We start from the raw sequence: 10,952 nt of genomic DNA, 5'->3' as shown, positions 1-10,952 counted from the left end.
GCGGCAGCGCTGGCGGGGGGCGTCAGAGCAGCGCCCCGCGCCCTTGGCCGGCGGGGTAGGCGGGCTGACTCACTCGCTCGGTCCCCTCTCCGGTCCCCTCCCCGGCGCCCATGGGGCAGCCCTCACGCCCATGGGCGCTGGCACCCGTCAGGCCCCCGGGTTTGGGGAGAGGAAGCTGCCGCCCCGCGCCGGCTGGGGATGCGCCCCGCGCGGAGGAGATGCTCGGCGGCGACCCCCCGGGGCAGCCTCGCTCCCGCGCCGCCTGCGGGCTGTCCTGGCCGCGGGCCGCCGGCGCCCCTCCCCGGCCGGGCGTCCCCGCGCAGCATTGCCTCGCTGCACCTTTAAGAGCCGGGCGGCGGGCTGGCGGCCACACGGAGGAAGTTACGCAGCCCGATCGGACCGGGAGATAAAAGCGGCGGCGCGATGGCAGGCGGACCCTGCAACTTGGAGCCGCGCGCAGGGGGACCCTGAGCGCCCCGCCGTCTGGCCCGCGCCCGCGGGGGATGCCCCGGCGCCCCGGGGACCAGCCGCCCAGCCCGCCGGGGCCGCGGGCCGCCGGGCGCCCGGGCGCGGGGCCCCTCCGCGCCGCCCGCGGGGACCCAAAAGTTTGCACTTGTTAGCGGCGCCCTCCGCGCCGGGCGGCGGGCGATGCGGGCGGCGCGGGCGGCCCCCGGCCCCGGCCCGCGGCTCCCGGACGGCGGCGCGCGGCCCCCCCGGCGGCCCGAGGGCTCCCCGGCTCCGCGCTGACGGCGGCGGCGGCATCGGCGGCGGGAGCGGGAAGGAGCGCGGCCTGCAGCCTCCGCCCTCCCCCCAGCGCCGCCCGAGGGAGGCGGGGCGCGGCGGGGCGTCCTCGGTCCTCCGTCCTCCGTCCTCCGTCCTCGGTCCTCGGCCTCCGGGGCTCCGCGCGGGCAGCGCTCCGAGCCGAGCCGGTAAGGCGGGCGGGGAGCTGGGAGGCGCGGGGAGCGGCTTCGGCTTCCAGGGCTCCGCCGCCGGGCGGGCTCCGGGGCCCGGCAGACGCCGCCGGCGGCTCGGAGGCAAAAGTTATTCAGCGGCGGCCGCGGCGGGGCGGGCGGAGGGGGGTGCGGGGCGCATGGCAGCGGCGCCTTAGGGGGTCGCTGGTCTGGGGGCCGGCTTTCCCCGCCCGGGTCTCTCTCCAGCGTGTGCATGTGTGTGTGCATGTGTGTGTGCATGTGTGTGTTTGGATCCCAGGGGTGTTGCGAGAACGCCTGGGTGTGTTTGCAAAGAGGAAACTAACCCTTCCCTGCAGCCCGCGCCCCCCTCGCCACTCCCCTGCACCCGGGACTGGGAGCTGCGGGGAACTCCGCCGCCCGGACTGGAAACTTCTTTCCCGCAGGGGCGGGGCGGGCCGCGGAGGGGGCCCGGGGGCACCTGAGAGGCGGCCTCGGACGGCGGCGCCGGTGGGGGCAGGAGCCGCGGGACGGGACGGCGGGAAGAGGACGGGGCTCCGGCTCCCCATCCACCGGAGTGAGTGCCCGCCCGCGGGGAGGCGGGAGGCGCGGGGAGCTGGTGCGGCTCCGGGTGGCGCTCCGCCCGGCGTCCTCGGAACCGGGGAGGCTGTACCGGCCAGGGCGCACCCCGGCGGCCCGGCCTCGCTCGGAGCCGGTTCTGCATTGTCCCCGGGCCTCGCCCCCGACTCCGGAGGCAGCAGCAGCCGCGGGACCCCCGGCACCTCCGTGCGCTGCGCCGCCGCTCGGCGCCCCCGGAGCGGAGCGCGGACCCCGGCCCCGGAGCCGCCGCCGCCGCCCCGCGCCCGCCCCCAACTTTCCGGGGCTCCGCGGTCTCGGAGGGCGGAGAGGGGTCGCCGGGAGCCAGGGAGGCTCTGGCTCCCGGACTGGGGCGCCGGCGCCTCCGCACCCGGATGCCCGCTGAGCCTGCGGTGAGCGGGGCGCCCCCTGGACCCGGCCCGGGGCGGGGAGGGGAGAGGCGGGGACGGGCGGTAGCCCCGGGAGACCCCCCTTTCTTCCCGGCACCACCCCCAGAGGCAGGGTCACCCTCCGCGGCTGCCCCGCTGGGAGGGGAGAGGGGACCTCGGGGGCCGGGTCCCTGGAGAAGCCCCAGCACCGCCTCCAGCACCCCCTCCGGGGACCCCCTCCAGCACCCCCTCCGGGGGGCCCCTCCAGCACCCCCTCCGGAGACCCGGGGTCCCGCGCCCTCGGCGGCGGCGGCGGCCAGGTCCCCTCGAAGCGAGGGCGCGGCGGCCGGTCCCGGAGGAGCCGCTCCCGGCTCCGCGAGGCGCTAATTCAATCAGACACAGAGCGGAGTTCAGAAATCCTGGTGAAATCTAATTTTCGGGTTTTAATACCCTGGCTATCAGCCCCCCTCGGCTCCGAGGACTCTTAAAAGAAAATAAAGCGCATCGATCCCATTTGTTTCGGGGGCTGCAGTTTCTTAATAACAGCAGGTGAGATTGTTTTCCGGGGAGAAGCCGTTCCTCTGGATTCAAGCTCTTCCTCTGAAATTCCCCGCCGCTGGCTCCCCTCCGGCTCTCCGCCTCCCCATCCCCATCCCCATCCCCATCCGATCCGATCCGGGAGTGTGGTCCCTCCGCCCCCTCCCTGTTTTGCTTTTTGGCAAAAACGACTGTCATGTTCTCGTGCTGAGTTCACAACTCCCCTACGGGCGGCGCCCAATTGATGGACTAGTTGTAAACATATCCATTACCCGGATTTGGTTGTTGTCCGCCCCATTTTCCAGGGAATGCGTGGCAAGGAAGCCAACAGAACTGTCATGCCGGGACTGGATGTGCCAGTGGCCCGGGCACCGCCTGCCCCAGCCTCCTGGCCCGCCCCCCCCTCCCCCCAGTGCCCACCCAGCGCCCGCCCCGCTGGTCCCGCAGGTGCAGGAGCCGGAGCCCCCGCTGTCCGGGGAGCCCCTACCTGTTAGGGAACCGCTGGGACCCGGGCTGGAAGGATTCACTGGGGACCCGCTGTTTTCGGGGCGGCACAAAGCTCACTTGGGTAGAAGCATCCAAACCTTTGCAGGCCGCGCTTATTTTATTTTTACTACAGTTTCTCGGGTTGTAAAAATAGTCGCCAGGCGGGTTCTCTCGGAGAGTTTTCCAGCCAGGAGCGGATTCAAGGCCGGGCAGCCTCGATAGCAGGTTTCTCTTAACGGCCAGCGGTGCGCCGGGAAAACGCGGCCCCCTCCCCCTCATCCATCTCCATCGAGCGGCTCCAGCCAGCCCAGCCGCGGGCAGGGGCCGCCTCCTTAATTCAGATTTACGACCGGCCCAGCTCAGGGCGCTGGCTGCTGAGTGGCCAGGCCCCGGGGACCATGCCGGCCCTCCCAGTGTGTCCCACCGGCAGGAGTGCCATTGTGTCTGGGAGGAGAATGGGGTTTGGTGGAAACAGCTGACCCCTCAGGGGCCCTCTGGGTACAGTGGCTGGAGCGATGTCGGGGAGCATGGCTGGCTCGCACCTGCCGTAGCCCTCGGGGGACTTAGCTGCCATTACTGCCGACATTAGAACGGGATCCTTAGTAACGCAGGGCCCCTGCTGTGACTCACCGCGGTGACCTTTGCCCCGTTGGCTCCTGTTTCTGGCTGGACTCCCCCCGGTGATGTATCTGCCCCCCGCCTGGAGCACAGCACATTACCCGGCTCAGCTCGCGTGTTTCGCAATAGGACATCCGTATTAGTCACATCTATTTGGGCTTTTTAAGATAATTGCCAGGAGCTTAAAATAGGAAAGCCATAATCATAATAGGGATCCGTTTATAAACAGGCCCTCCACGGATGGTTTGCAAACTGTTGGCCTCGATCAGAAAATCCAAATGACAGTGCTGTCACTTCTGTCCAAGCCTCCCCGTCCCTCGTTCCTTCGTGTGGGACACACAACGCCCGCCTCCGAGCGCGGGGCGGCGTGTGCTCCACCCGCTGACCCGCTCTGGGCCCTCGGTCCACCTGTCCCCACAGCCCATCGGCAGCTAGGGGGACAGTCCCATCTCGGCGCTGACGTTTTGACTGGTCCACCAGGGTATTTTAAAGCCACCGTTCACTCTCGGCTGCTGGGGACGTTTTTTAGGGAGTCGCCGACCCCAAGCAAGGGCCCCTGTGCCGGCCTGACGCCCCCATCCTGGGAGGAGAAGACGCAGCACCTTTTCCATAATGTGCAGCTCCGACATTAATAAAAATAACCCAGTTTCCTCCGGAGGCCTCGCTAATGCAGCCTCATTCTTTGCAAGCTTTTGTTCTTTTACGTCTCCGTCCCCCCTTCCTCTCCGTTTAATTTGTTGCAGGTGTTGTGGCTAATGAGCTCTCGTTCCCTCTTACAATGAGAGACCAGCCAGACCCCGAGTCCCCGCACAGACGGAGCTGAAGTCCCAGAAACTTCCTAATAAGTTGCCCATGGCTACCGGCCAAGGTCAGCCGGCCCCCGTTAGCGCCAAATAACCGCCCCGGTTAGCACCTCGGCCGCTTTTTTATGTGCCAGTCCAGCCGCACAGCCGCGGTCACTTTCAACTCACATGAAAGGAAACCCTTTCACGGGCCTGAGACGCCACGTCCAGTCCCGCGGAGGGACCGGGTGCCCAGCGCACCGTCCACCGCCTGATTCCGTTTTATCTCTACACAGGCCAGCGGGCTGTTTTGCAGGCGTGGCAAGCACATCGCACACGGAGGGCCTCTTAAAGCCCGGGACTGGCTGGAAGGACAGAAGCTAAAGGTGCGCTGAGCCGGCCCCCTGCCAGGTCCCCGCCGATTGCCTCCCTATCCCGTTTCCACCCGCTGTCACCGCCGGAGCGCCCTCCGTTGTTGATCAGGTTCCCCTGCGGGAGAGGTGGAATGCCAAGGTCAGGAGGACTCCGAGGGATGGGCCACTGTCGGATCTGCCCATCAGCAGTCTGAGAAACGCTGGCTCTGAGCTTTCCTCCCGGCCTTTGGGGAAAGCAAGTTCCTCGCTGCTCCCGGGCTGCGCCGAGCCGGGACCTCCGCCTCCGCCGCCTCCACGCCCGGCAGATGCGGCCTTTCCATGCGGAGGCCTCCAGTCCCCCCTGACCCAGCCGCCGCTCCAGGGCCCCTCGGGGCGCCCCCCGGCCTGCGCAGCCATGCTGGGCCTGCTGGCTCTCCTCCTGCACTGCCTCCCGCTGGCCGCCGGGGACTATGACATCTGCAAGTCCTGGGTGACCTCGGACGAGGGCCCCACCTGGGAGTTCTACGCCTGCCAGCCCAAGGCAATGCGCCTGAAGGACTACGTCAAGGTGAAGGTGGAGCCCAAGGGCATCACGTGCGGAGATCCCCCGGAGAGGTTCTGCTCCCACGTAAGTCAGCCCCCGGGGCTCTGCTCGCTCGGCCAATGGGGCGTCAGGGACGGACCCGGGAATGGGTGAGCAGGGTGCGGGGGGCCGAGGGAAAAGGTTGATTGAACGCAGTTTGGAGTCTGTCCCTCCTTGGAAACGTGCCAAAGCGAAGGCCGCCCTGAGGACCCCGGGGTCATGTGACTTATTCTCTGGGGTCGGGGAGGTCTTGCCCAGGGACCGCTAGATCCTCTTCTCTTGGGAAAACCATTGTCGTCACAGACCCAGCCTCCCAGACAAGCCCCGCCCACCAGACAAGCCCCGCCCCCTGGTAGGAAGTCTGCATTCTGGGCCAGTGATTAAGGCTACCTGCTGCCCTCCCTTCAGCCTCCCAGCGTCCTATCCCACCTGATCCAATCCAGCAAGCAGTGCAGCCAGGCCAGGGTGTGCCACGCCCACAGCTGGCACTTTGCGGGGGGGGGAGGGGGGGTAGGGTTGTGATAGGACAGAGGCTCCTTTTCAATTCCATCCCCTGTGCCACAGGGTATGTCAGTGCTCAGGTAACGTTACAACAACAGTAATAATAGCAGGGGTCATTTACACAGGCTATGCCCCCATCTGTGAAAGGGGCACACGGATAGCACACTCCGGTCACTGGAAGGAATGCGTGCGTGCGCTACTTTGTATGTGTGAAGTGCTCGGGCTAGTGTCTGGCACAGGGGATGTTAGCGGTTGCCATTCTCACCATACAGATGGAGAAACTGAGGCCCACACTCTCACACCAGGGAGTATTCTGGTCCCCAAGTCACTGAGCTGAACCGCCGTCTGAGAATGCCTTCCCGCTGGGCTTGCTCCGGAAGCCCGGGGCCTGGCAGGGGCCGGGCAGGGCGGCCAGGCCGCGGGAGCTCACGGGAGGGCTCAGCACCGGCCTCGGGCTGGCTGCTGCCTCTGTGTCCTTGGGGAGGGCCCCCCCATCTCTGGGTTTATGGCTGGACTGAGCTGGCGTCCCTGCCAGGCTCCCGCAGAGCCTCGGTCCCCGGGGACGCTTCGGTCGTCTGCCAGGGCAGCCGGCCAGGCAGGTCGGTCCCCGCTCGGTGGTGAAGTCATGAGCTGTCACTGTGGCGGCGCTGGGCTGGGGAGGAGGGACAGCGGGAAGGCTGGGAGCTGGGGCTGGAGCGTCTGTGGGGATCAGGGCACTGGGGACCCCAGAGCGGCACTGGCAAGGAGGCTGGTCCCTGAGGGTCAGGGGCAAGGCCGGGGGGAACCCCAGCTCCGTGTCCGCACCCCAGGCTGGCTGCCCACCCAGCTCAGGTGGGGACTTCTGTGCACGCTCCCCAGGCAGTCAGCCTCTGCCTCTCGGATTAGTCTTAACCGTAGTTCTCCTCTTAAATATTAATCATTTCCTTAAAGTGCTGGCGGGGGAGGGCAGGCCGCTCAGTCGTCATTCCCTGGAGCAGCTGTGGTCAAGGCCTGCAGGAGAGGGGATGACCATCGCCTGCAAGCCCACGGCCTCTCCTGGCCAAGGCGGCCGGGTGCCCATGGCCCTGGACCTCGGCCCTCCGCAGAGAGCCCAGCGCAGCTGCCCGGGTGGCCGGTCACCCCCACAGTCCTGAGGCCCAGCAGCCTGAGTCCAGGCAGGTGCCCTGGAGCCCTGGGCTTGGGAAGAGGCTTCTGGCCCCCGCTTTCCTCCTGGGATGAGGGAGGAGGCAGGGGAGGAGAAGGGCGCTCAGCACCCTCTCCTCACGGGTCCTTGGTGTCTCGCCTCCGGTCTGATGGACGTAGCTGCTTCGTGCCAGGCGGCCGGCGACTCTGTCTTTGGTGACAGACGTGCAGCCCAGGAGGGTGGGGACGCTGCCACGTTGGGTGGAGGGCAGGCTGCCTTGGGCAGGGGCCTGGCCTCTGCAGGGAGGAGGGTCCCCCTAGATGGATTCCACCCCCCACACCCCCTGGCTGATTGCAGCTCCTCCAGCAGGGCCTGCTGTCTCTCGGACACGGTGGCACAGGCCCCGTCCTAATCCCAGTCCAGGGATTAGAGGTTTTACCTAAATCCTGCCAAGGTCACTGGGGCTGGGAGGCAGCTGGGAACCCACCCCCCCGGCGGCTGGCTCTCCCCTCTCCCCACTGAGGGCTCCTGCTGTGCCATGGTGCTGGGCAAGGACGCAGCCCGCCGTGTGCCCAGGGTGCAGTGCTGGCACCCGGTAGGTGCTCAGGGTGCGGTACTGTTATTTGCTTCCATTGTTGTTGTTATGCCCTTGGCGGCTTCCCTGTCTTTTTTTCTTTGCCTCACTCCTGCCAGGAGCATTTCCAGAGTCAGAGCAGGCAGCTCCAACCCCTCCAGCCCAGCAGGGGCTGTTAACCGACCACCAGGGGGCGCCCCAATGACAGCCAGGCGGCCCCCTGCCCCCTTAACCCAGCCATGGCCCAGCGGGTCCCTCTTCCCAGGCAGCCCCCCTGCAGCGGGTGCTGGGCTGTCCCAACATCCAGCCACCAGGAGCCTGAGCCCCAGAGCACCCTGAGAGTGAAGGGGGGAGGGAGGGCAGGGGCGGCTGCTCTTTTCAAGGTTCAGGGTGCAGACCCTCTCCGCCCAGGCTTTGTCCTTCAGCAAAGCCCCCTGAGAACCGCATTGTAAATTCCAGCCGGTGAGGAGGGGAGGGAGCAGGAAGACCAAGATAAATGAGTAAACAGAAGCCTGTGGCTCTAAGTGCACAATGAGAATTAATAGGGCGCGCGGCCCGCCGAGGGCTCTCGGGCGAGGCGAGGTTTCAACCAGGCTGCCGGGGAGGAGACGCCCCCAGCCCTCACTCCAGCCCGGCCTGGGGCCCAGGAGGGGGGGGGGGACACATGGGGCCCGCATCCCGGCTTTGGCACTCCACTCGGGCGTGGTGACCTGGGGCGAGTCTGAAACTGCCGGAGCCTCCGTTTCCCCATCTGCGATAAGGGACAGTGGTGGCTGCGCCCTACCCACCAGCCTCCTCTCTCAGGACACCTCCTGCGCATGGAGGGCGTACGCTCTGATCCCCTGTGAGGCTTCCTACTTCCACCCAGCCAGGCTTTTGTCTAATAGTTTCTAATGATTTCAGAGAGGCAGAGAGAGAGATAGAGAGAGAAACATCGATGAGAGAAACATCGGTCGGCTGCCTCCTGCTGCCCCCTACTGGGGATCAAACCCACCATCCGGGCGTGACCTCCCGGTTCGTAGGTCAACGTTCAACCCCTGGGCCACACGGGCCGGGCTCATTCACCCAATCTCGACAGTCCTGCTCCTCCCACGGGGACACGGATGGCCTTGCACGGCGTGTGAGGGCGCTAGCACACAGAGGCTTGGTCTGGTGGACGGGGAAGCCATGACAGCACATCTCTAAGCACACACCTCCCTCAACCCCTGCTTTCCCTTCTCTTGCCTCAGTTTACCCGGATGCAGAGCCCTGGGCCCTCATCCTTCCCCCGGGCCCAGGGGTCTGCTCAGCTGGTTAACGCAGGGGCCAGGTGGGCCTTGGCGGCCTCACGTCCCTCCCCACCGTGACATTGAGCACCACGTGGTGCCCCACCTCCTGCGCGACCTCCGCGCTCAGACAGTGAGGTGACCAGCCCCCTCCCCGTGCTCCCCCTGGCCAGTGGGGGCACCCTCCCTCTCAGCTTCCCTCCCTCACAGCCTCCCTCCCTCCTGCCTGCTCCCTCCCAACCTCCCTTCCTCCCTCTGGCGCCCCTCCCCAGTCCTAGACCTGAGGTCTGACCTCACATCAGGCAGGAGTTGGGAGGAAAAGGGAGATAACTCTTGCAAATCCAAGTCAGCAACGAGAGACACGAAATGGACGTTAGAGATGAAGGCTCCCCTCCCGCCATTTCCCCTCCTGGCCTGTCTCCTTCACCTCCGCCTTCCGGTGCTTCCTCGCTTCTGAGGCTCCCCCATGTACCCGCATCACCTGTGCCCGGGCTCCCCGTGTACCCGCATCACCTGTGCCCGGGCTCCCCGTGTACCCGCATCACCTGTGCCCGCCCAGGCTCCCCGTGTACCCGCATCACCTGTGCCCGGGCTCCCGTGTACCCGCATCACCTGTGCCCGGGCTCCCCGTGTACCCGCATCACCTGTGCCCGGGCTCCCCGTGTACCCGGATGACCTGTGCCCGGGCTCCCCATGTACCCGCATGACCTGTGCCCGGGCTCCCCGTGTACCCGCATCACCTGTGCCCGGGCTCCCCGTGTACCCGCATCACCTGTGCCTGGGCTCCCCGTGTACCCGCATCACCTGTGCCCGGGCTCCCCGTGTACCCGCATCACCTGTGCCCGCCCAGGCTCCCCGTGTACCCGCATCACCTGTGCCCGGGCTCCCTGTGTACCCGCATCACCTGTGCCCGGGCTCCCCAACCCCCAGCGCAGGGGGGTGAGCGCACCCCACCTGGGCACCTCCCGTCACTGTTCTCACAGAGGCGGCCCTTTGGGTAGGAGTTTGGGCCCCGAGGGCACAGAGGTAGAGGTTAGCATCCCGGGCTGTGTGACCTTTGACATGAGGCTGACCTCTCTGAGCCTTACTTCCTCACACCAGAGCTGTTGATAGAACACACACACACACACACACACACACACCCCGGATTGTCCCGAGCAGCACCTGGCAGGCAGTGGATAGAACACACACACACACACACACACACACACACACACACACCCCGGCCTGTCCCGAGCAGCACCGGGCAGGCAGTGGGTGCTCAGTTCACGTGAGCTATTACTCGCCTGCTGTTTGCTTCCTTCCTGGATTGCGAGCTCCTCAAAGGCAGGGTTCAGCTTCACCTCCCGCCCTCCTGGTTCGGTCAGTGCTCAGGATGGGTGGGTAGAAGGGCGGTGTAACCCAGGAAGGCTTCTCGGAGGAGGAGAGATCAGTGCTGAGTCTGCTTCTCTGCCCCGGAGTCCCTGCTCTGTGGGCACTGTGATCAGATGACACCAGGAGTCCCACGTGTGACACCTCAGTGCACGGGGACGGCTCCTCCCCCACAGCAGACAGGTGCTGAGAGGTCTGGGGACACCTGAGCGCGATCCTTGCCCCTTAAGAGAGTGGGTTTGGGTCCAGACCTCCTGCGGGGAGGGGAGGGGGCAGTGCAACTGGAGCAAGGGGGGCAGGCAGGGAGGGAAAGGGGCTGGAGGGGGCATCTTTCCAAAGAGCCAAAGACTTTGAGGCCGCTGAAACCGGTGTGGCTCAATGGATAGAGCATCAGCCCTTGACTGAAAGGTCCCAGGTTCGATTCCAGTCAAGGGCATGTACCTTGGTTGCGGGCACATCCCCAGTGGGGGATGTGCAGGAAGCAGCTGATCGATGTTTCTTTTTCATTGATGTTTCTAGCTCTCTCTCCCTCTCCCTTCCTCTCTGTAAAAAAATCAATAAAATATATATTTAAAAAAAAAAAAAAAAAGACTTAGAGGCCCTAGAACTTTGCAGTTAACGTAGCCCCGCCGTCCGCAGGCTCGTCTTCCTTTGTCTGCATCCCCAGCCCTGACTGCTGGTGTGTTTGCACTTTCTCCTCCCGAGCGTGTGTCTCCTCAGCTGCCTCTGCCCCCACGGGTGACGAGAGGGGTGGGCGAGGGGCAGGCGGGCGGCTGCACCCGGCGGACGAGGACTAGGGGTGCCGCAAAGGGGCTCCTCCTTTTCCCGCCGCTGGGTGAGGCGCCCGGATAAGGCCCTGCGGCTCTGAGCCTTGCTTTGCTCATCT

At 66.1% G+C, this 10,952-nt stretch overlaps 1 protein-coding gene across 3 annotated transcripts in view; it reads left to right on the top strand.

The window, feature by feature from the left end:
• The first annotated feature begins 361 nt into the window (after positions 1 to 361).
• The window catches only part of NTNG2 (netrin G2), a 41,144-nt gene continuing 30,553 nt past the window's right edge, over positions 362 to 10,952 (top strand). Inside the window, exons 1-3 of one of the 3 annotated variants that reach the window (XM_084898656.1) lie at positions 362 to 929; positions 4,258 to 4,382; positions 4,593 to 5,277. In XM_084898656.1, the coding sequence (XP_084754782.1) occupies positions 5,065 to 5,277 (213 nt within the window). In that variant the 5' untranslated portion in view covers positions 362 to 929; positions 4,258 to 4,382; positions 4,593 to 5,064. Of the gene's footprint in view, positions 930 to 1,262; positions 1,486 to 4,257; positions 4,383 to 4,592; positions 5,278 to 10,952 lie in introns of those variants that run through there. The other 2 variants (XM_084898654.1, XM_084898655.1) reach the window with 2 other exon arrangements.

Source organism: Pipistrellus hanaki, assembly GCF_964339955.1.
Source record: "Pipistrellus hanaki genome assembly, chromosome: 11".
NCBI lineage: Eukaryota > Metazoa > Chordata > Mammalia > Chiroptera > Vespertilionidae > Pipistrellus > Pipistrellus hanaki.
This window is presented reverse-complemented; position numbering and strand designations above follow the sequence as displayed.